A 20,655-nucleotide genomic window follows, 5' to 3' on the forward strand; every position below is an offset into this window, starting at 1 on the left:
GAGTATTTCTATCTAAATATCAAATATTTCAAAGTGCAATAGCAACCCAAAGCAACTTACCCAAATGATGCCTGCTTTCTCTTCTTCTGTGATGTTCTTTATCTCGTCCTTCAAATGATTTCAGACTATATTGTGTATCTATTTGCTTTATCTCATGTCTTTTATGCTTTTTGTCTCGTTCCCTGTTGCCCTCCCTGTCTTTTGGGACACTGTATCTTTCCTTCTCCAAACTTGACTCTTGAAGATTATCTTTGTATCTCTCTCGGTCTCCTTCTCTCTGGTGCTCTTTTCCCCTTTCTCTCTCTCTCATTTTATCCCTATCTCTTTCACCAGATTTAAATCTCTCTCTCTCTTTCGTTCTTTCCTTGCTCTTCCCTCTGTCTTTGCGTTCATGTTTATAAGTGTCTGCCTCATAAACAGACCTCTCTTTCTGCAGTTTCTTTTCTTTGTGCTTTTGGTCTTCATTTTGACTATCTGGTTGTGATGCCTGAAATAAAATTTTTTAAAAAAAGTATTATTATAATTCAGCAATCTATGTTGATATTGTATATTAATGTGGGGGAAAAAATAGTGGATTGCTAACTATGAATTTAATTTCCCAAACTGTATCAAAATGCTGATACATTTCTAGGCTTACTTTGTAACAGTAACATTGTGTCTGTACTTATTGTAAAAAGACCTAATAAATGAAATAAATAATAAGCTGCATTTTCAATGTACTTGAAAAGAATTTGGTTAAAAAAAAAAGTTTACTGTGGAACTGTACATTCTGTTTAGAGCTAGGTTGAAAAATTAACTAAGCATCTTAAAGCTGTTAGCTCATGTAGACAGAAACTGTGTCAACTTGTAAAATATGTTACTGATATAAATGATAGATAACTAGGCATCCTACAACTGCCTTTAGAATAGAATAGCTTTTACTCAAACAGAAAATAGCATACAAAAACTGCAAAAGAAAGTTTTTGGCCTAGATCCCTTCAGAATGCAACTATTCTTATATTTTTCTAAAGTCATAAGAGATTATATTTTAACCTTCCTGAAGCAAAGAGCACACCTCCCACTGATTTCACTACATCCATGATTTCAGCTATTTACTCAATGCAGAACAAGCAGAACTTGCTTTGATTATAGTCAATGAATAAAGTGAATTAAACTTTATCCATCTGTTTCACAAAAATGAAAGTCCAACCACACCACTTCTGTTGGAACTAAAACATTTCAACTCAAACTTGTTTGCTTTAGCCCACATGGAAATAGTGGAAATGTTACTGAATGGCTTAAAAATGCAAAGTACTTATACTGTAGCACTCGCACTGAAATAGTGGGGAGCTTTGATAGAGAACTAGGTAATAGATTAACAAGTAGGATGCTTTAAATTATCAAAGGACTAATGAAGATCTGCACAAGACATAGAAAAGATACATATTGGAAAACATTTTAAAAAAATACAGCACAAAACTAATATGACTATCAATGGTGTAACTGACTGGAGCCTGAATGCCTATTTGACCAGAGGATAAAGTAATTAATCCGTTTAAAAGTGCATGAGAAACACGATAGATGATGATAACAAATACAATACATAATACACATGTAGGAAAGTGAGTAAGTATATATAAAGCAGAGCTGTAACTTGGATTTGGGTGGCCAGCAAGTGAGACCCCATTGTGTACTATGTGATTACCATAACCATGGTATTTTTCCCCATTTACCTAATTAAGAAATCTGTAATCTTATATGACTTGTGTAGCTAGAAACAGTTGAGTGGACCAGCCTCTGGACACACTTGGACTAGACCTATTCCAGAACAGTCAGTTGTGGCAAGGAAGTTAGCAGCTACACATTAAAGATCTGTACAGTCTGCATTCAATGATGAAGATTTAAAAAGTGTCTGGTGTACCAAAAAGCCTTAAAGAGTGATTATAGATCTCACACTGCCAAGTGGCTAGTAAACCAGGCAGTCAATCCTCTACGTTTAGACCATCAATAAATTCCACTTCTGTAAGGTAACTTAACGTCAAAACTAATAGAAATAAAATAGTCACCCTAAGATGTTTCCTAAGTTCTTCAGATTTCCAAGTATCTTCTTTGGTTCTTCTCTAGAACAGAAAAGACAGCAAAAGACTAAGTAATCAATTTGCAGGGAAAAGTAAAAATTTAACAATTAATAGTTTTTCAAAGGAAAGGATCGCGGTATATATGGCAAGTACCACTGACTTTTGTAATGTAAACATTAATTTGATTTAGCCCTAATGTGTATACTTACAGCGTGCCTGACCTGACTGGACCTGTAAGAGGCCTGAAGGTTAGACTTCTGCTGGGTTATCCAGCTCTGTACGCACATGCTAACCGATTTTGAGGTCAGTGCCTATGGTGGATAACAGTGCGTCCCTTCAAGATTGGTCCATCATTGGAAGACCAATTTTAAGTCTAACAGGTACACAGAGTCAAATCACTTTTGGAAAGTAATCAATGCATCATATTGATGTCATTAGGTTCAACCTCCTGCTCTATTATATCTAACTTCAAAGTCCTGGGCAGGCACTTATGTAGGTGAGGTTTTAATATCTCTGGAGTTTTTCTGGCCAATCTGGTTCTTGGGTTTGACAACTCTCAATTAAAAATGTTTTCCTTATAGTGTCATAATTTCCCTCGCTGACAGTTAGGGCCATACCTTCTGTTCCCTCACCGTACGTCTCGGAGAAGAATTTGGCTCCATCTTTTCCACAGATCCTTTTCAGACACTTGAAGACAGCAGTTAGATCCCCTCTTAGTTTTCTTTTCTCTAGTCCAAACAGCCCTTTAGCCTCCTTCCCACGTACATCAGGGCTCCGGCCCCATAGCCATCTCAGTGCCTCACTCTAGAATCTCTTTAGTACCGAGGGCCTTAAAACCAGACATAGTACTGCAGACAGGGCCTCACAAGTGTTGAGTAGGGGAGAAGTCTTCCTTACACCTACTAGCTGTGGTCTTCATGATACACATAACCAGTATGCAGTTAACCATAACCACCTGAAGAGCACCCTGATGACCTACATTCAAGTTTCTGTCCATCAGGACCCCCAGATCCTTTTTCTGCAGAACCACTCACAGAGCCCATTCACACAGCAAACAGTAAATACAGTATTTTCCCCTCACTTGAGCCACCCAAACTCAGCTGGAAGAACATTTCAGGGGATAAATAACATGGGCAAGCAGTGAATCTAAAAATACTGTGACAAATGTAATCCTTTTCTTTCCTTTTTTCATCACCAGGGATCTGACATAGCCACAACACATTTTTGTTGGTCTTTTAAAAACTAGAAGTTAAAAATAGATTACTGTGCATTTCAAGTGAACCAAGGAAGCTTCTGGTTTAGTAATTGTATGCATCTCAAAAAATGCTGGCAGTATTTTTCAATCAACTGTCACTTAGTATTTAAAAATCTTGCAGCCTGTATGTGTAAGTTGATTGCCATATGAAATATTTGCATGTAGCACTGAAGAAAAAAGATAATGAAAATAATCAGAGTATACATGGACATTGTTTCACTAGACTTCTCCCTAGTTAAATAGGTTATATTTCTTCCACCCTCATTTGCAAAGTTACTGCCCTTAACTGCTTGTCTGCTGCTAAATAAACTGAAAAAAAAAAACAAACCAAAAAAACCCAAAACATATTGTTTGAGACCACTAGAGCAAATGAGGAATTTTAATCCACTGAATATTTTTAACTAGTTCATTGAAAGATGATGACTATATTCAAAGTGACGTCACTAGGCTACACTTATTCTCAAATTTAGACTTGGTAAAAGTTACTAAAGATTATGCTAATAAATATTTGAATGATGAGCTGTACTGGTGGAAAAAAACACTAACATGATGCCCATTTTTTGCTAATTTATTATATGGAAGCAGCATTTTAATAGTATATTTTAATTTTTAATTATTCTACATGTCTAAAATCTTGTCTTTTCAAACTTAGATTTTTTAGAAGAATGTAGTAGACTGGTAAACTTCATCTAAAGTCGATCAGAAGTACCAAGAAGGCAGCCTTTGTAACAAAAGTGCCCTTTAAGTTTCATTTTCTTCTAATCCTTAAAAAAGGCAAAAATGTACAAATATTTACTACTGCAGAAAGTCAGATGAGAAATTAAAACTAAAGCTGATTTTCTTGAGTGAAGTTTTAACAAAGCCTAAGATACTCAACAGAACTTGTGTGAGGGTAAGCTGGAAGGAAGAATATGGATAAGAAGAGAGTGCTGTATTATAGTCTCAAACAGTAACCTATTTAAAATCCCTAAAATATATTTGATTATGTTCTAGGTTTAGACAATATTTAGGTACATATCAGCAAATAAAGAAAGAACGCTAATGATGTTAATAGCGTAAAACCAGCATAACCAATAGACAATATCAGATAAGGTAGTTTGAGATTTCTTTCAAAGCTGAGGCAAAAAGCATGCAGCAAATATTTAAAGATGATTCTCTAGTGCCCAAAAAGGTCCATCTGCCACTTTTCTGTGGTCTGCAGTTTTCATCACACCATCACCACTATAATGCGTTGCTTTTATATATGATAATTTTCCACTTAATTCTCTGCTTTTGCAGGAGACCAGCAAAGAAATAAATAGCAAAAAATCTTCTATAAAGCTTAAAGAAACTTAATACCTTTGAGATCACTGTCCCTCTGTAAGTAATCATTGTACACACAAAAAGAAATGTTTAAAACATTTAAAAGGTTTTATTTATCCAACTTTAAAAGGATTTATTGAGGTTTCTCACCTGTCTGCTAATTTAGAAGTCCTTATTCACTCACTTAAATACAGATTATGATTATTTAAATCATGCTGGGGTTTAACTTAATTCATCCACCTGTGAGCAACATAAAAGGCCACAGACTTTCTGAACTCAAATAGTGCTATGAAAGTTTTTAACATTTAAGAATCTGTCCTTTAAACTAAACAATAAGTAGGTTGCACTATGAAGTTAGTGGAACAGGAGGCCTTGCTACTTTAGACAAACTTTTCGAGAGAGGCCACTCACAACTAAGAAAGACTGGAGGTTTTCAGAACTTTATATTACGTTTGTAACTAAGTTAAGAACTCAGTTAACTGATTACAAAGTAAAAGAAACACAGTAAAATGCCTGTAATTTTTAAACCAGAGAAAAGCACTTTATTTTTTACATATAAATATTTATCTTATTTCCAATATGAGTTGCCTATTTGAGAGCCCTCAAATACATAAACAGCATGAGCAATAGACTTGATTTGATAGCCTCCTTTTGCTGTTTCTATTCTTTCTCATACAGTGTGGCTGTAGTACAACTACCTCTGGGTCTTTGGCAGTGTTATACCAACTCACCCGAAAAAATTTAGATCAAAGTTTAATTTTCCATCACAATTCACTAACCCACCTCTTTACAGTAAAAAGGTTATTGATGTACCACAGTTACTGAAATGATATCCGAATGAAAGTTTTCAGTGGTCCTAACACACAATTTCACATGCCCTGCCCAGTCACTCTACTTCCTACTACACCCTACTCACTTCCCACTCCATTTTCTATTCAGCATGACCACAAAGTAATTAGCTGCAAAATCCAGATTCACACACACAACAGTAATAAAAGTGATTTGATACTTCTGCTCTTTCAAGTGACTATGTAACACAATAATTGATGTTAGCATGTCCACATGGTTTCATTTCCTTTATTTTGGAGCTCTACAAACTTTTCATAATTTAACACCATCATGTAAAAGTTATGTGGGTTCCTAAAGGACTAAACCCCAACAACTAGCAGTTACAGAAGTATCAGTTGTTAAATATACTTTATCCACAATCTGAAGCACTAACAGCTTTGGATATTTTCATAAACCACCTATTCTCTCCTGCAGAAGGATCTGTGGCTGCTACTCCTCTAGCAGAAGGATGAGGCCGTAAGGACATCCTTACTACCGCTACTTGGGTGAGAGTTTCATCAGCCTGCTGACAAACCAAGGAGACTTGCGGTGCCCAGGGAGCGCCGTGGGGGTTCGCAGGGGCAGCAGAAAAAACACTAGGGCTGGCTCCTGCCTTTGCCCCCTCAGATTCCCTGGCTTAGTCAACGCCAGGGGACACGAGTGGCGGCAGCGAGACGCGGCCGGGTGAGGGGATGGCATGAGGTATAAAGGGCCGGGGGAGGCCGAGCAGACCCCGGCGCCTCCTCGGGGCCCTCCTGGAGGGGAGGGAAAGCGGACGGCCCCTCGCGCGGTGTCCGCGGGGAGTCGGGCCTGGGCGGTACCGGCAGGCTCTCCCGACTCCCCGATCGCTTCCCAGCGACCCCTCACCTTGTCACCCTCCATGCCCGGGGCGGGCGAGGCGCTGCGACCCGCCTCCACCAGCCGCTCCGAGCGGGCAGGAAACCGCGGCTGCTGCGTCCGGGCCTGCCTAGCAACAGGCGGCGAGGGGGAAGCAGCCGATCGCCCGAGCGATGGATGAGCGCTGGGGCCCGCCGCGAGAGTGGGCGGGTGCCGCTGCCGCACAGGATTGTGGGAAAGGGAGAGGCCGCCCGGCTGTGAGGTGCGGCTGGGTTACCTTTCGTGGTGCAGCAGGATGGTGGCTGGCTGCAGCCCTTTCTCAGGCAGTCTGGGGTGCCTCCGCGACTGTAGGAAGGTTTTCCTCCTCGACCCGGTGCCCAGCTGGGTTTCCTCAGGTGGTGGAGGCGGCCTGGGGAGGGCTTGGACCCCCCGAGCACCCGCCTGTGAGGCGGGGACGGGGCACTCACCCAGGCAGCCCTTCAAGCACCGTTGTTCTCCTGTTCACTGCTGACCTCTTATAGGCTAAGTGTACCGTGAAACCATTCCTAATCGTAGCTGGTTCACTGTTAGTAATTCATGCAGGATTACTTCGGAAAAAAATGTGGACGATAACTTAACCTGCCTTTTACCCAGATGTTAGGTAGAGGTAGGTATGAAGAATACCTGTAGAAATAAAAATGTTAATAATATTCCCACGGTATCAAATACCGGAGCTGTTTTCTGCAAAAAAGAGCAAGTGGTAGCTTACCAAACACGTGAAACAAACGTGACATAAACGATGATTGCCTGCAGGAAAGGTGTGTGCTATTTTCACAGCAAATGTTTACAGCCTATTAACACAAAAGAACGGGTGAAACATCCTCTTGGCACTTCTAACATTGCTATTTTTTTCCTTCTACAGTAAAAAAAAAGGTTAATATGTAACTGTTACTCGTAAAATTATTAATATTCATAGAAAACTCAGTACTGAGGAGAAAAAAAGGCAAAGGAAGAGGCATTCTTGCAGTTGAGAAGCATTCTTGCATTTGAGAAACATTCTTGCCATAGTTTAACAGGAGTTTGTCACACTGACTTCAGAGAGAGAAAATTTAACCCCTTATACTTGGCCTTAAATAGGCAGTTGACAAATACATACAAAGCCTCGATACAGTTGCTTCCTATTCGTGTTTTCAGAGTAGATTAAAAATGCTGTAGAAGCAGCTTCACTGTTGGGACTGAAATATTTTCCTTTATGTAGCAGAAAAGCAAAGGCAAATGAAGCAAGCAATTCGGAGGGGAAAAATAAACAAATAACAAAGCCCTTATTAAAAAAAAGCAACAAACCACCGTTAACTGTAAGTATGACCTTTAAGGGCTAAATTTCATCCACTAAATATAAGCATCTATGGATATTATAAACATTCTTATGAATTATTTAGAAGTCTTTGGCAGAACAATAATAACCTATAAGCATTCTATATCTTGTCCCTGCAGAAATAAAAATGCACTCACAAGCCATCTTAGATTAACTCAAAGAGCTTTTTAGCCAAAGTGGCGACAGTGTTATGAAGACATGGATCTAGGCATCTGCTTAGTAATGGATACTGTACAGAAATACTGTCCTAGATATACAGGCTGAAGGAGAAAAACTATCTTGAAGTACTCTAACTGAATTTTGGTTTTAACAACAATATAGCAAATACATATAACTAAAAGTGGGAAATGCGACAGTCATGGCAATGACTGGACAGAAGAAAAAGCTTTTCTTCCAAGTTTTGGTAGTACTATCTACTCTTTAGAATATGCATAGGTATTTGTTACAAAAAAAAAACCCAAACCAAACCAAAACAGTTTTGGTTATCAGTAGCTTTTTCTTACCCCTATTAGAGTATACTAGTCAGGCAGCTTTATAGCAAAAGAAAAATTACAGGTGTGAGAAGGCACCACTAGAGGGTTTGGAAAGAACTGTTCAAATCTTAAAGCCAGGGATCAAACTGAAGTTTAACTGCTGCATGAGAACACAAGCTGGAATGACACCTTTGGAATAGCAGAACTAAAATTTGTGCATGTTTAAGTGTTTCCACCGTGTATTGAAATAAACTACAGTTTCTCACCAATGTAGTAGAAAAAATGAATACTTCAGTAGTTTTACTGGTTTTATAAAAATGGGTATTAGGATCATGTGAAGACAGGCAATGAAATGGCACATATCTGTTGTATTACTAGACAGCATAAAAGGATGTCATAGCTTTTCTTGGAAAGAAAAGTGTTGTACACAAGGCTTTTGGTAGCCCTGGGAATTTTAATACAATTTTAGCTTCTACATACTTTTCTCTTGTCTGGCTTGGTACACATATCTTCTTCACTTGCACTGTTACCTGAAAAACAGGAATATAAAACAATTCACCTTTTTACATTATGTAGTAATGAGCTATTTTTTGTCTTTGGATGTTCCTCTAATACTGTGAAGCAATTTTGCTTTTTTCTCCACCTCTGTATGGAATGATACACCACAAAAAAAAAAGTATTTGAAATATCACCCCTCATAGGGACAACATGGCACCCCTACACCATGATTAAAAATTATAATTCTTTTACTATTTAAAAAATACTTTTTTTTTTTTTTTTTTTGGTATGAAGGAAGAGATTTGCTGGGATCTAGACTTCATAGCTGTATTTTTTTCATTTTTTAAACCACTTTCTGCTGAGGCCTTGTGAAGATGAGAAGAAAACTCAAATATTATTATCAGCATAGGTTCATAAATGACCTTTCGCAAAGCGTTCAAAATGCTTATGGTAGTCAGTCCTCCGGGTTCATAAATGGCAACAGCAAAAACATGGATCTCTCAAGTAAACTTTGTGCCTTTAGTTTTCAACTATAACTTGTAAGAATCCCATAAGGGAAAAAAAAAAAAAAAAAGATGATGATTATTGTGAAAACTTACTAAGAAACACATTTTAGTGAAAAGTATTTATGTCTTCAGGAACAATAAATATTTGAGGATCTTATCATGAGAGTGCAATTTATGCATTCAGTGAAACTGAAGCCAGATTGGGTGATAGCAGGGATCAGACACATTTGGTTTTGTTCCAAACAACAGAAACTGTCTGCACTGAACAGCTATGGTTGAGTCTTCTGACTCTTCTTTGTGCTATATATCAGATAGTTAGACGCAGACAGAAAATATTTGTGCTATATACTAGATCATCTGAAGCAGGTTGAGACAGCTGGATAAAATCAAACACAGAAGTAGTGAGTATTCCATCATAAGAATTTACTAGGATGAAACTTCATGTAAACTGTTTCCGTTAATAATTCCAAAATATTTAGGGAAAACCTCCTGAGTAAGCATTCTCAGATTTCTATTCAATAGTTAAAAACCTGTAGAAAGAAATATCAGACTAAAGGAATGCTGTTGGGTAAAATAAGGTATAATATCAAATTGTTCTTCAGGAAGATTAACTGCTACTGAAAATGCTCAAGAAATAACAATTAAAATTGCTTCTAAAACATGTTTTCTTGTGTAAAATCCAAAGAAGTCGGGGAAACTTAGATTTTCTTTTTCAACCCTATAAACTTCATTTTGCCAATTCTTCTCATCCTCAAGAACCCAGATGTATAAAAAAGATGTTTTGGGAAGTTATTCTGAAGAATAGTTTTGTACATAGTGGGGAAAAAAGCATCACGGCAAACTAATGCGATGCGAGGTAAAGATAAACATAGGATGACACCACTTCGACTCTGATGCAAGCTATTGAATTTGAAAAAGCAAAAAAGTAATCCAGTAAAAGGAGGAACAAACACATAAGGCTAACAATTGGTATAAAGGAATACTGCAAGCAAAAAGTATTAATTAAAATTCTAAGAATGCAACAGACCTACAAAGCAGGATATGAAAAGAATAAGTATGGTCTAAATGAGATAAATATAATCATGTCTGTAGTTGACAGAATTCACTATAGGATACTTGATGAAAAGCCAGTGTAATCTCTGTGCCATAAGTGACTATCTTCAAGAGTTCCTCATACATTGAAGACTGCTTTCATAGGATCAGGAAATACATGAATTAACAATTCCAAGACTCTGGAGAAAATTATTAAACGATTTATCAGCACCAAAAAGATTAGAATAAAGAACTTGTATGTATGCAGAACATTTTTATCAAAAACTTTATAATAGAGTAACTGACTCTAGTTTATCCCCTAGCAGCTGAGTTTATATCTTGATTTTAACAAGACTTTTTTGTCCTATTGTCACAGTGGCATGCTAATTTCATACCACCCAGTTTCTTCAGCAAAATACTGCGCGGGGCCAAGGCAGTTATCTACAGAAGTTCTAAGAAGTCAGTGGTAACCTCTTTATCAGAGCTTTCTATTCATGTGACAGATAAATGCCATCAAATTAACGCCAAAATATCTTGTTTCTGTTTGTCTATTTGATTGGTGTAGTATCATCCACCTTTAGTTCTGATCAATCAAACTTCCATGTCAACTAATTAATTACTCCACCCAGGATCAATGCGAGACTGTCAGGCCTACAATTATGTGTTTGTCATCCTAAATGCTACTATGAGATTAATTTTTTGCATTTAATACAGTCAGTATTGATACAGGGTACTCCTCTACAAATTCTATATCCAGCGCACTTGCAGAATACACACCGAGACACAGAGCAGAGTAAGACGCAGCATATGGTAAAGTGCTAGTTGGCAAATGTCATTTAATTCAATCGTTTCTTTTTTCTCGTTTTTAATTTTCATTTTGGTTTGTAGTATAGTTGCATTCTGCATCAGATACTGTGAAGCCAGCTAGGGAAGGAAAACGGAGCAATGGAGTCCAAGACTGAGAACAAAGGGCTTGCAAAAATGAGAAAATATTCACATTGGTTGTAATGGAGGGAGCCAACATACAACATGGGCATGTGTACTAGGTGTTAACTGAAATTCAGGAGTGAGGAGTTCACAGGAAAGTCTATATAAGCAAACTAAGTAATTAGAAGAGGAATACAATAAATGCAAAAACCCACCCACATTTACTGTAGTTTGACATTACTGGTATCCAAAGGGGTCACAGAGTCATTCTCGATACCCCCAGTTTAAGGTCACAAGCTTTTATAGGGTCTTATGCTGCTCTGCAGTCCTCTTGCTGTTACAGCCTGTAGGCATTCTGAGTTCTCTAGAGGTAAAGATCCAAAGTAAGTAAATCATCGTTTCAAAGCTTGGATTACCATATGGTTGTAAATCACTGATTTTGCTACTCCTTTTTTGTATCATTTGGTCATTCTGAATTTTCATCCTGACTAACCTGATAATACAGGTGGAGAACACACTGTCAGTGGTAAAGAGCAACATGAGTCTATGGCCAGAAACTGGTTTCCTGAGGAAATGAAGCTTATTCAGCTTTCCTATTTGTCTGTTTGTATGTGTTTTCATAACTTCTCAGTCTATTGACTACATTTGTTCTCCCCTTTTCCCTGCCTGCAAATATTAGCCTCATAGCATCCTAAAAATTTTGTGAAAATTGGCAGCTGAAGAGAGGAGAAAGGACCCTTGTTCCCACTAAGTGAAAGGTTGGCTATTTAAAGCCAAAAAGAAAAAAAACCTCCTGGTAAATGCTGAGTTTAATCAGCAAGTGCGTACCAGCGAACTGATTAGCACGCAGCTAACAACAGCCAACAGCTGCCTCTTTCAAAACTGGTGGTTACATAACAATTATTGAAAAGATAAAGGAATGGTAGGAGGAATGATGTGGGAGCCAGGTGTTACCATGATAAAGGGATACAGGGCACAAGCCTGTAGAAAATCAGTTTAGTTCCGCAGATCAGGGTTGTGTAATCCTCAAGAGCCTGGATCTGGGTGCCACCCGAGGTATCCTCTATATTAACGAGATGACAGAGAGTCACCTTTGCCTGAGGATGTGTGAGCAAAGCCTTAGGAACACCTGTTGTAACCAAGGAGTGGAGTGACCTGCCTCTGGGTCCTCTGAGCCACTGATGGGTCGGGTCCTTTAAAAATATCCCTCAGTAGAGAACAAAGACAAATACGAAGCTTGTTACTGAAGGATGTCACAGGTAGAAAGCACTCAGGCGCACAGGTGAGTGCAGAGGGTGGGGAGATGGTGTGGTTTGCCCGTGAGGAAGCACACGCTAGCAGGGTGGCGGTACCTAACGCCTTGGCAGGCGGGTCCCGCTTCGCACCGCCCGCCAGGAGCCCGTTTCCATGTTACCACCCTCCCGCGGCACGCTGCCTCCTCGCTCCTGCGAGGCCAAGCAGCGGTGGCCGATGGCCGTTGCGGGCTGTTGGGCTGGCTGCCCCCAGGCGAAGCTGGGCCGGGGTTCCGAGGCGACGGGGGTCCCGGCGACAGTGAGGAGAGCTCGGTGAAAGGCGGCCACCATCTCCTCCTGGCCCGGATGCCGTCGTGCGGGGCGAACCCGTGCTCCCTAGGGCAGGCCTGGAGAGGAAAGAGGAGAGAGAGTAACCACAGCTCGGGCCCCGGCAGACGGGAGGGCACCGTGGAACGCCCGGCTGCCCGCGGCAGGGGAAGGCGAGAGAGCAGAGAGGGCGTTCGGGCCGGGCGCCAGTAGCGGTGGCTGGGGACAAGGCGCCTCCCCGCGGTGGCACGGCACAGCCCACCCCCCGCGGCACCACCCTCTCCGCCGCGGCGGCGGCAGTTTGGGACGGGCCGCCCCGAACCCGGAAGCGGGAGGCGGTTGGTGTCGGTGCGCGGCGAGCGGGGCCGGGCGCAGGATGCGAGGCGCCGCTGCCGCCCTGCCCCCCTGCCCGCTCGCAGCCAGCGCCCGAGGAGCAGGAGGAGGAGCAGCAGCGGGAGGAGCGGCAGCAGTAGTAGGAACCGCCGCTGCGATAGCATGAGCGGGGCCGCGGCTAAGCAGTCCCCCGGCGTGGGGTCTGCCACGGATCCTGCCGCCGCGGAGAAGGCGGCGGCTGGGGACTCGGTGCCGGAGCCGCCGCCGCTGCTGAGCGTAGACGTGACGGGTTTGGTGTCGCAGTTCGCGAGGAGCTTCGTGCTAATCTTCCCCGTGTATGTGCTGGGCTACCTGGGGCTGAGCTTCAGCTGGGTCCTCATCGCCCTGTGCGGGCTCTTCTGGATCCGCAGGCACCGCGGCGGCAAGACCTCCCGCCTGGGCCGAGCGCTCGCCTTCCTGGAGGACGAGGAGGAGGCGGTGCGGCTCAGCGTCTCCTCCGCAGATCTGCCTGCGTGGGTGAGTGGCCAACACCCTTCGGCGCTTCCGAGGGAGCACCCGCGCCCGGCGGGCAGCGCAGCCGCCGGGCGGGCTGGGGCCTGTCACCTCCCCGGGAGCTGCGTGACGCCCACCCCCGGGGCGGCCCTCTGCTCCCCGGGCCGTGGAGGAAAAGGCTCGCTACAGGCCGGAGCGCCTGGCGGGAGGGAGGGGGTGAGGACATGGCATCTCCCGCACCCCCAAGCTACTCGTCCCGGTTTGCCAGCCTCTTTAGAGACTTGGCGTCCAGCAGCGGGAGCCGAGGGACCCTCCGTCGGCCGGATCGCCTGTCCCCGCGGCCACCTGGTCCGTTAGCACCCGCGGCAGCTGAGGCAGCCGCGCTGCCTCTGCCGTGTGGTGACAGCCCCGCGGCGCTGCCGTGCGGCACTGAACCTGTCATGGCCGGGGTTTCCCTCGCAGAAATAAACTTTACCTCAGGGTTTGGATTTTTTTTCCCCTTAGTGCCAGTGACACGCACGACTTGGATGTAGCTCAACGGCGCACAGATCTCGTGACTCGGGCAGGAACCTTTTCTTAAAAAGTTGAGACTAGAGGCAGACAAAATCGGTATCTTAACGTTTTTATGGTTTTTAGTAAAGCGTTAGTTAATAGGGAGTGACAGAAAAATGAGGTGGTGTTTCTTCAGGGTTGTGACGTGAGCACTAAGGTAAAGGGGCTTTGGTGGCCTTATTTATGCATTGCTGTGGTTGGTTTTAAAAGCCTTTCTTCGAAAGTGGAGTTTTCCTTTGAAAGGTTCAGGCTTTCTAAAAAGTCTGTAGGGCTACCTTTTTTTCTTTTCTCTTTTTTAGCTGAAACTCAGCTTCAAAGTTGAATACTTTTTCTTTGTAATTTTTACTTTGGAGGATTAACAATTTTTTAAATACAGCTGACAGCCAGCCACCCCACAGTGTCAGTGCTCATCCAGGCATCTGTACGCCCTGGTCTGCCCAGGGATCTGCTATGCAGAGCTTGCTGCTCTGTCAGTCCCCATACCTGAAGCTTTGAGGGTTTGCGACATCTTTTAGTGTTATTTCTTTGTTGACTGCTCTCCGCTGCTCAGTAACAGCCATCCACATCTCTGCTAGGTACTCTTTGCAGTGACTGTGCATTGAGCAGAGTGGCGATGATAATTATCCAAGTAGGTGTTTTCATGTGACCAAATTACTATACCTGATGTGACCTGTCCCAGCTCTGCTAAGGAAGTTATAGGAATATAGTGTGCACGTGTGAGATGGGAGTCTTTTTGACTCCTATTACTTCATATCTTTTACTGAAGTTCTAGTGGAAGATAGTGTTTAAAAATAGGGACAGTGTTTAAAAGAGATGAGGTGATTTTACTACTTGAAGCTGAGATGTAAGTCTTAAATAATGTGGTTAATAGCTCTTATGTTAGCTCTATGTTGTTTTGTTGTTTTTTGGTTTTTTTTCTTTTCCTTGTAACCATGCAGCCATATAATGGAAGTGCTCTGATTTGATGCATTTAAAATGGATTAATTGAAGCTAGATTTTTGTTGTGGAGGATTGTGTATAGTAACTATCTACTGGTTACTAAGCAGTAGATATTCAAGCTTAGTGCTGTGTGTAAATTTTATTTTAAGTCACAGTTTGTTGCCTTTGATAAAATGGCAGTTAATTCCTGTGTGAAGTTGTCCAAATAACTGAAGATTTAGAAAGGGGCCTCTTGGCTGAAGTCAGAGGCAAAAAATCAGAGAGAGGAATGAGTGCTGGCTGCAACCACCTGCATATCCTATGGCATTATGAGAAAGCAACTGATCAATACGCAGAGTTTCCCCAAGCATGTGACCTTCTGATACACCACTTGGCAGATATATTGAAAATCACTATTGATTTTTTTAATGATTTTTTTTGTTGTTTGTTTGGTTGTTTTTTTTCCCCTCTTTGATTGTGTTCTTAAATTTTAAAGGTCTTGGTTCTTTTCTTTCTGCTGACTTAGATGCTATATTCTGGAAGTATCATGCTTCCAAATAAATGTAGCTTCCAGATGAAATACCATCTGGAAAACAGAAGCTTTCTGAGAACTGAAGGCCCACTTTAATCAAAAGTGGTCTTCAGTGTCTGCTGTCATAGTCATTAAGCTTATGAGTCTTTTTGCTGCTTCCATAACATGTCTTGAAAAACTGCTATATCTCCTTCTTTCTGCTTTATGTGTGTTCTCTTGGAGATTCATGGATTTCAATCGTATTTCAAGTAAGAGCTACTGGCTGGTATATGGAGCTTGACATGTCTTTAATAGGTGTCAAGTTTATCCATCTCAATGTGAACTCCACACTGGAGTATGTTCCCTCAGTTTCCAGTCAGGGAAATAAACTTCAAATTGCTTGAGTAGGACAGTGCTGTGTTTTAAACATAGGATTTTTTTATTCTTCTGGGACTGAAACTGAGATGTAATAAGCCATTTTTCAACTAAAATTATGTAACATCCCAAATATTTATTTGACATGTGGTATCTTTCTGGGCTCTTGATTGGAAAAGAACTGTAGCTGAGCAGCAGTGTATGTAAGGTGTGATTTTCTTCCCCCCTCCACCTACCTTGGGATTGATTGCTGCTTTAGTGATTCATGTTAAGTATTCAGTAATACTGCATTGAATTATTTATTTTTAAGAAAGTGGTTATTGCAGGAGTAATGAATTAAGATTTTTCTGCTGGCAATATGCTCAGTTACGATTTGAAAGTGATACTGTTGTCCTATCACACTAGAGTTTGTAATATTTCTTATTAGTTTCCTAAATTAGATTTACTTCCTCCATAAGCAGGTGGTTATACAATAGGAATATTCTGTACTGTCCGTGTAAAATGAATTAATTCAACAGGAATACAAGTTATGATATTTAAAATGTCAACACTGAATTATTTAAAAGAAGTATGCATGTGCTAAAAATATTTCGTTTACTGTCTTAATAAGATCTGTACTCATAGACTTGCTAACAGGTAGTTATAGTTCTGCTGCATATTTGGAAGTTGTCACTGATTATATGGGGTGAGAGGGAGCAGAGGTGAGTGCTTTTTCTAAGGCTTTTAAAACTAGGCAACAGCATTTACAATGAGAAAGGAGTGGAGATCCTTTGGTCTTTAAATAAAGTTGACATTTCCCCTTTCTTAGCAACATTGTTATACACTAGATATATTTTATACTGGGATGAACGATATTAAGATGCAAACATATGTAAGGAAAGTGGCAATTTAAGTATCATTACTTAAAGGAAACCAGGACTCTAAATTTTTAAAGACCAGGTATCACGTTGCCTTTTATTTTTAAAACAGTAATGGAATTTTATAATCTAAGTGGTATAACAAATTTACTTTGTTCTTTCTCAGAACAACCAAAAAAAGTTAATCTAATCTTGCTATTGTGGGAGTTTTTGGTTTCTTAATGTGACTTCTATATAACATACCAACATATCATGTTTGACATCTTTTTGGATAAGTGAAACTTTGACTCTTGTTTTCTTGAACGTACGGATAAAAAGCCATGCTGAATTTTTTTCCCCAGATTAATTGTAAATTTGGCCTGGTATCAGGAGCTGTATCTGTGTGCAGTCTGTCAGTAGTCAGCAGGAGACCAAAATAGGAATAAATCTTAACTTTTTAAAATAATTGATTCTGAAAACAGATGTAGACAATTTTCTTTGTATCCCTAACCATGTATTATACAGAAACTGAAATACTGTACATCATTGTGGTAGAAGTAATGCCATATTAAAGCACTAATTACAAGTCTACTGTAGCGTTTTGGCTCCTACACACCTGTTTGAGTGCTCTAGTTTAGAGTGACTTTTAGGGTTTTGTTTTTGTTGTTTTGTTTTCTCATCTACTTAAGGTAAAATCTGCCTAAACCTAAACAGGTGTTGAGTCACCTTTTTAACTAAACCGATTTACAGTCCTATTGTAAAGAAATCTGGTAGATATCTTCTTCTTGGGAAATTATGAAATTCTTGCAGACTGTGAGTATTGTGAATTACCATTGAACTGCTATACGACCGCCACACCTAGAAGAGCGATTATGTCAGCAGGTACCCTTTTTACTAGATGCTGATGTATAGCTACAATAATCAATAAGAGTTATCAACCCATGTTTAGTTGAGTGTTTTTGCAATGGTGATGCTCAGTAAAGCACGACTTCAGTGGTAGTTGCATGTTTCTTAGTTGAATGTTGTATTGAATGTTGAACAAACTGCTGGTGTTTAAGGGATGAGGAACCATTCTGAGTAAAAGCAGACTTCAGAACGTGTCTGAAAAAGGAAATTGTGATTTATAATTATGAAATTATTTGTATTTAGTCTCGTGTTAGAATAAATTATGCATACATACTTTTTTGTTTCCCCAAGCCCTTCCATGAGCTTCTTGTCAAATATGCCAATTATGTGGTTAGAGTAATAAAACCTTTGGTATTTACTGATATTAGGAAGGCAGACCCAGTATGTTCATGGAAGAAAAATGGTTACGTAGCTCTAACTGCAGGGTCATATCCTGTCCCAGGTGATATCTGTAGGGGAGGTTGGCATGGTTATGCTCTTGCACATATTTGATATGAAGATTTCTTAATGATGTAGAATCAAACTTGCTAACTGGATCTTAGATTGATAGTTCAGGGCAGGAATCTCCAAAGAATCCCTGCTGATGGGTGTTAAGTATGTAATCAGTAAACCCGGTAAACAAGTGGACTTCTGCAATGCAATGTTTGTTTTTAATTGCTGCAGAACAAAAAGATCTTCCTCTTAACTTATAATTATACCTTTGGTTAATGATGTTATTACTGTAGCTGTAGGAATTGTAGGTGGCTTTTTATACAACATAGTAAAATATGAAAAGGAAGGCCGTGAGGCATTGTGACGCATTCTTCTGATCCTTTCTCCAAATGTTAGTTGAGCGTGTTAGATTGAATTTACCGAGGGCTGATTTATAAGAAAAATTACTTCCATGTATGGCTACTTAATGCTAAGCTGGATCTAATCAGTTTATATGGTTCGTACTGCAGATGGCCATATACTCTAGGCTGCCAGCCTGCATCTGGAAAGTATGAAGGGGTGTGAGTAAGAATAAAAAAATGACTTGTGAGTACTTAACAACTGAAGTCCACGTCCTTCTGCCTGATTATTTTTTTTCAAAACTGCCTTCTGTTCTAGGTGCCTTGTAGTGTATGTATACATACATGTGTGTATTGTAGGTTGTGTGATTTAATTTTTTTTTAAGGAAGTTTAGTTTGGTTCAATATTAGTTCTTGTAGTTGAGAAGGTAACCTGGGTGACTTTCTAAGAGTACTCCATCGTTAGGAGACATGCGAATGATGGCTTTAGGAGTGGAGAACCAAAGAAGAAAAAATACCCAACATGTATCTTGGACAATTGATCATATCTTTCTGTTTCTCAGATAAAGTTTTCAACTTTAGTGCATTAAAACTATGCTGAGGTGATGTCTCTCCCATGACACATTTTCTCACGTAGTAACGTGGTAAACACCACTATGTGATTCATATGTAAAGATCTTTTTCCATAATATTTATGGTGGAAGGCCACATGATGAACTGATGTTTATGAACATGATACCAGAATACTAAAGAAAAATATTAACCTGAAAGTATTACTATGCTTCTTGAACTGTTTTTTGGGTGCCACAGGCCTTCTAAATATATGTGTATAATACATTCTTTTTTCATGTAACAAATTGATATTACATAACAGTTATTACTGATTTTGGGGACTATGGCAAATCTGTTCTTTGAATGTGCTATTTGTCTGAATAATGAAGGAAAATGTGTACAAGTCTTTTTTTTTTTTTTCCTTAATTTTCATTTTAGTCTGCTAGTGTGGTTTCCATGCCTAAATAGTTTTGCATATAAGGGCTGGCCCAGCTTTGGCCGTATTTGAAAACGTTGGACTCATAAAGATCTTGTCAGTAAAGACAGATTTTATGGAAGAAAAAAGTCTAGAGTTAATTAGTCGACCTTTCCTGCCTCTTCTGGAAGATTCTTCTCACTTTAAATTACTACTACTCTTTGAGATTGTTGGCACATCACAGAGTGTGGTTGGATATGTGTCGTATGATTTTTTAATTTTTTTATTTTTTTTTTTGGCACATGAGGGCTTGCTGGGAAATAGGAAGATGAAGCAAAACACTTTCATTGTAGCTTTTAGTAATGAAAACCTGTTATGGAATTTTTAAGTATTCAGAACAATTATTTGGTGTCCTATTGTTGTTTTTTAAAATGAAAGAAGAGGCAACATTTTGTTTCTGGTAAGATAAAAATCTTTGACTTAAACTGCAATATAAATCAAATTATTTATCTCCCATTTATCAAGTCATCACTAATTATAGCACTGAAAGGGTTTTCTAATTGCTGAAGTTGCCTTCAGCATAACTTCTTTCAAGCTTTACGACAGTTTTGTGCTGACCAAATGCCTGTACTGAATCTGAGGTGTGGGTTTGTGGAAGCTGTTTTTAAAACTTATTTGAAAATATGAAGTTTTAAAAGAATACTAATTTTTAAATATCCTCTGTAGTGTCTGAAACCAGTTTGTCAGAGCCTTATAGTAGTATATAAGATTCTGAAAGCAGCAGTTAATGATTATAAATTAACCTATGCCATTGATTTGGTATGTTTCAACACATAGATACAAGGGAATCAATAAAAGAGTATGGTCTTTCTGAAAGGATTACAGAAATAAGAGATTTTTGTATGAGACACTGGTGGTTTAGATACAGAGTTTTTTTGACCTGTGAAGTCTCATCTTTCTTTTTGTTTTTCCTTATTGTTGGACAATATAAATTAAATCTGATACTACCCTTTCCCAAGGAAGTTTAGAATGGATGCCTCACCAGCAGCTCTAGACCTTTTCTGTGGCCTAGCAGGGGCCAGCTTGTAAGTTTATGTATCAGGCTTGACAGGCCAGCAGAATTTCAAATGTAGCATATGTAGAGCTGCTTTTCATATTTGCCGGAAATACTGCACCGCTTCAAAGAAGAAAATTAAGTCCCTATCTCTGGCTGATGTTTGTGAATACTTAATGATGATAAAGGATGTACAGAGATGGAGTGTTCAATGTAGCATCGAATGTGAATAAGAACAGTGGGGAAACAGTATTCTGATAAGAAGAGCAGAGAGTGTTTTTATTTTAAACAACTGTTTGACTTAAGTAAATTA

At 39.9% G+C, this 20,655-nt stretch overlaps 2 protein-coding genes across 5 annotated transcripts in view; one reads left to right on the forward strand and one right to left on the reverse strand.

Moving 5' to 3' along the window:
* The window catches only part of DYNC2I1 (dynein 2 intermediate chain 1), a 42,987-nt gene extending 29,534 nt beyond the window's left edge, over positions 1-13,453 (reverse strand). For 2 of the 3 annotated variants that reach the window (XM_075746615.1, XM_075746613.1), the window contains exons 1-5: positions 13,313-13,453; positions 12,161-12,708; positions 8,587-8,636; positions 2,046-2,099; positions 61-487 (exon numbers count right to left, since the gene is read on the reverse strand). In XM_075746615.1, coding sequence (XP_075602730.1) covers positions 61-487; positions 2,046-2,099; positions 8,587-8,613 — 508 coding nt within the window. In that variant the 5' untranslated portion in view covers positions 8,614-8,636; positions 12,161-12,708; positions 13,313-13,453. Of the gene's footprint in view, positions 1-60; positions 488-2,045; positions 2,100-6,309; positions 7,290-8,586; positions 8,637-12,160; positions 12,709-13,312 lie in introns of those variants that run through there. The other variant, XM_075746614.1, reaches the window with a different exon arrangement.
* The window catches only part of ESYT2 (extended synaptotagmin 2), an 85,880-nt gene continuing 78,125 nt past the window's right edge, over positions 12,901-20,655 (forward strand). The window contains exon 1 of one of the 2 annotated variants that reach the window (XM_075746616.1): positions 12,901-13,477. In XM_075746616.1, coding sequence (XP_075602731.1) covers positions 13,124-13,477 — 354 coding nt within the window. In that variant the 5' untranslated portion in view covers positions 12,901-13,123. The remainder of the gene's footprint in view (positions 13,478-20,655) is intronic. The other variant, XM_075746617.1, reaches the window with a different exon arrangement.

The sequence above is a fragment of the Balearica regulorum genome, chromosome 2 (genome assembly GCF_011004875.1).
Source record: "Balearica regulorum gibbericeps isolate bBalReg1 chromosome 2, bBalReg1.pri, whole genome shotgun sequence".
Classification (NCBI taxonomy): domain Eukaryota; kingdom Metazoa; phylum Chordata; class Aves; order Gruiformes; family Gruidae; genus Balearica; species Balearica regulorum.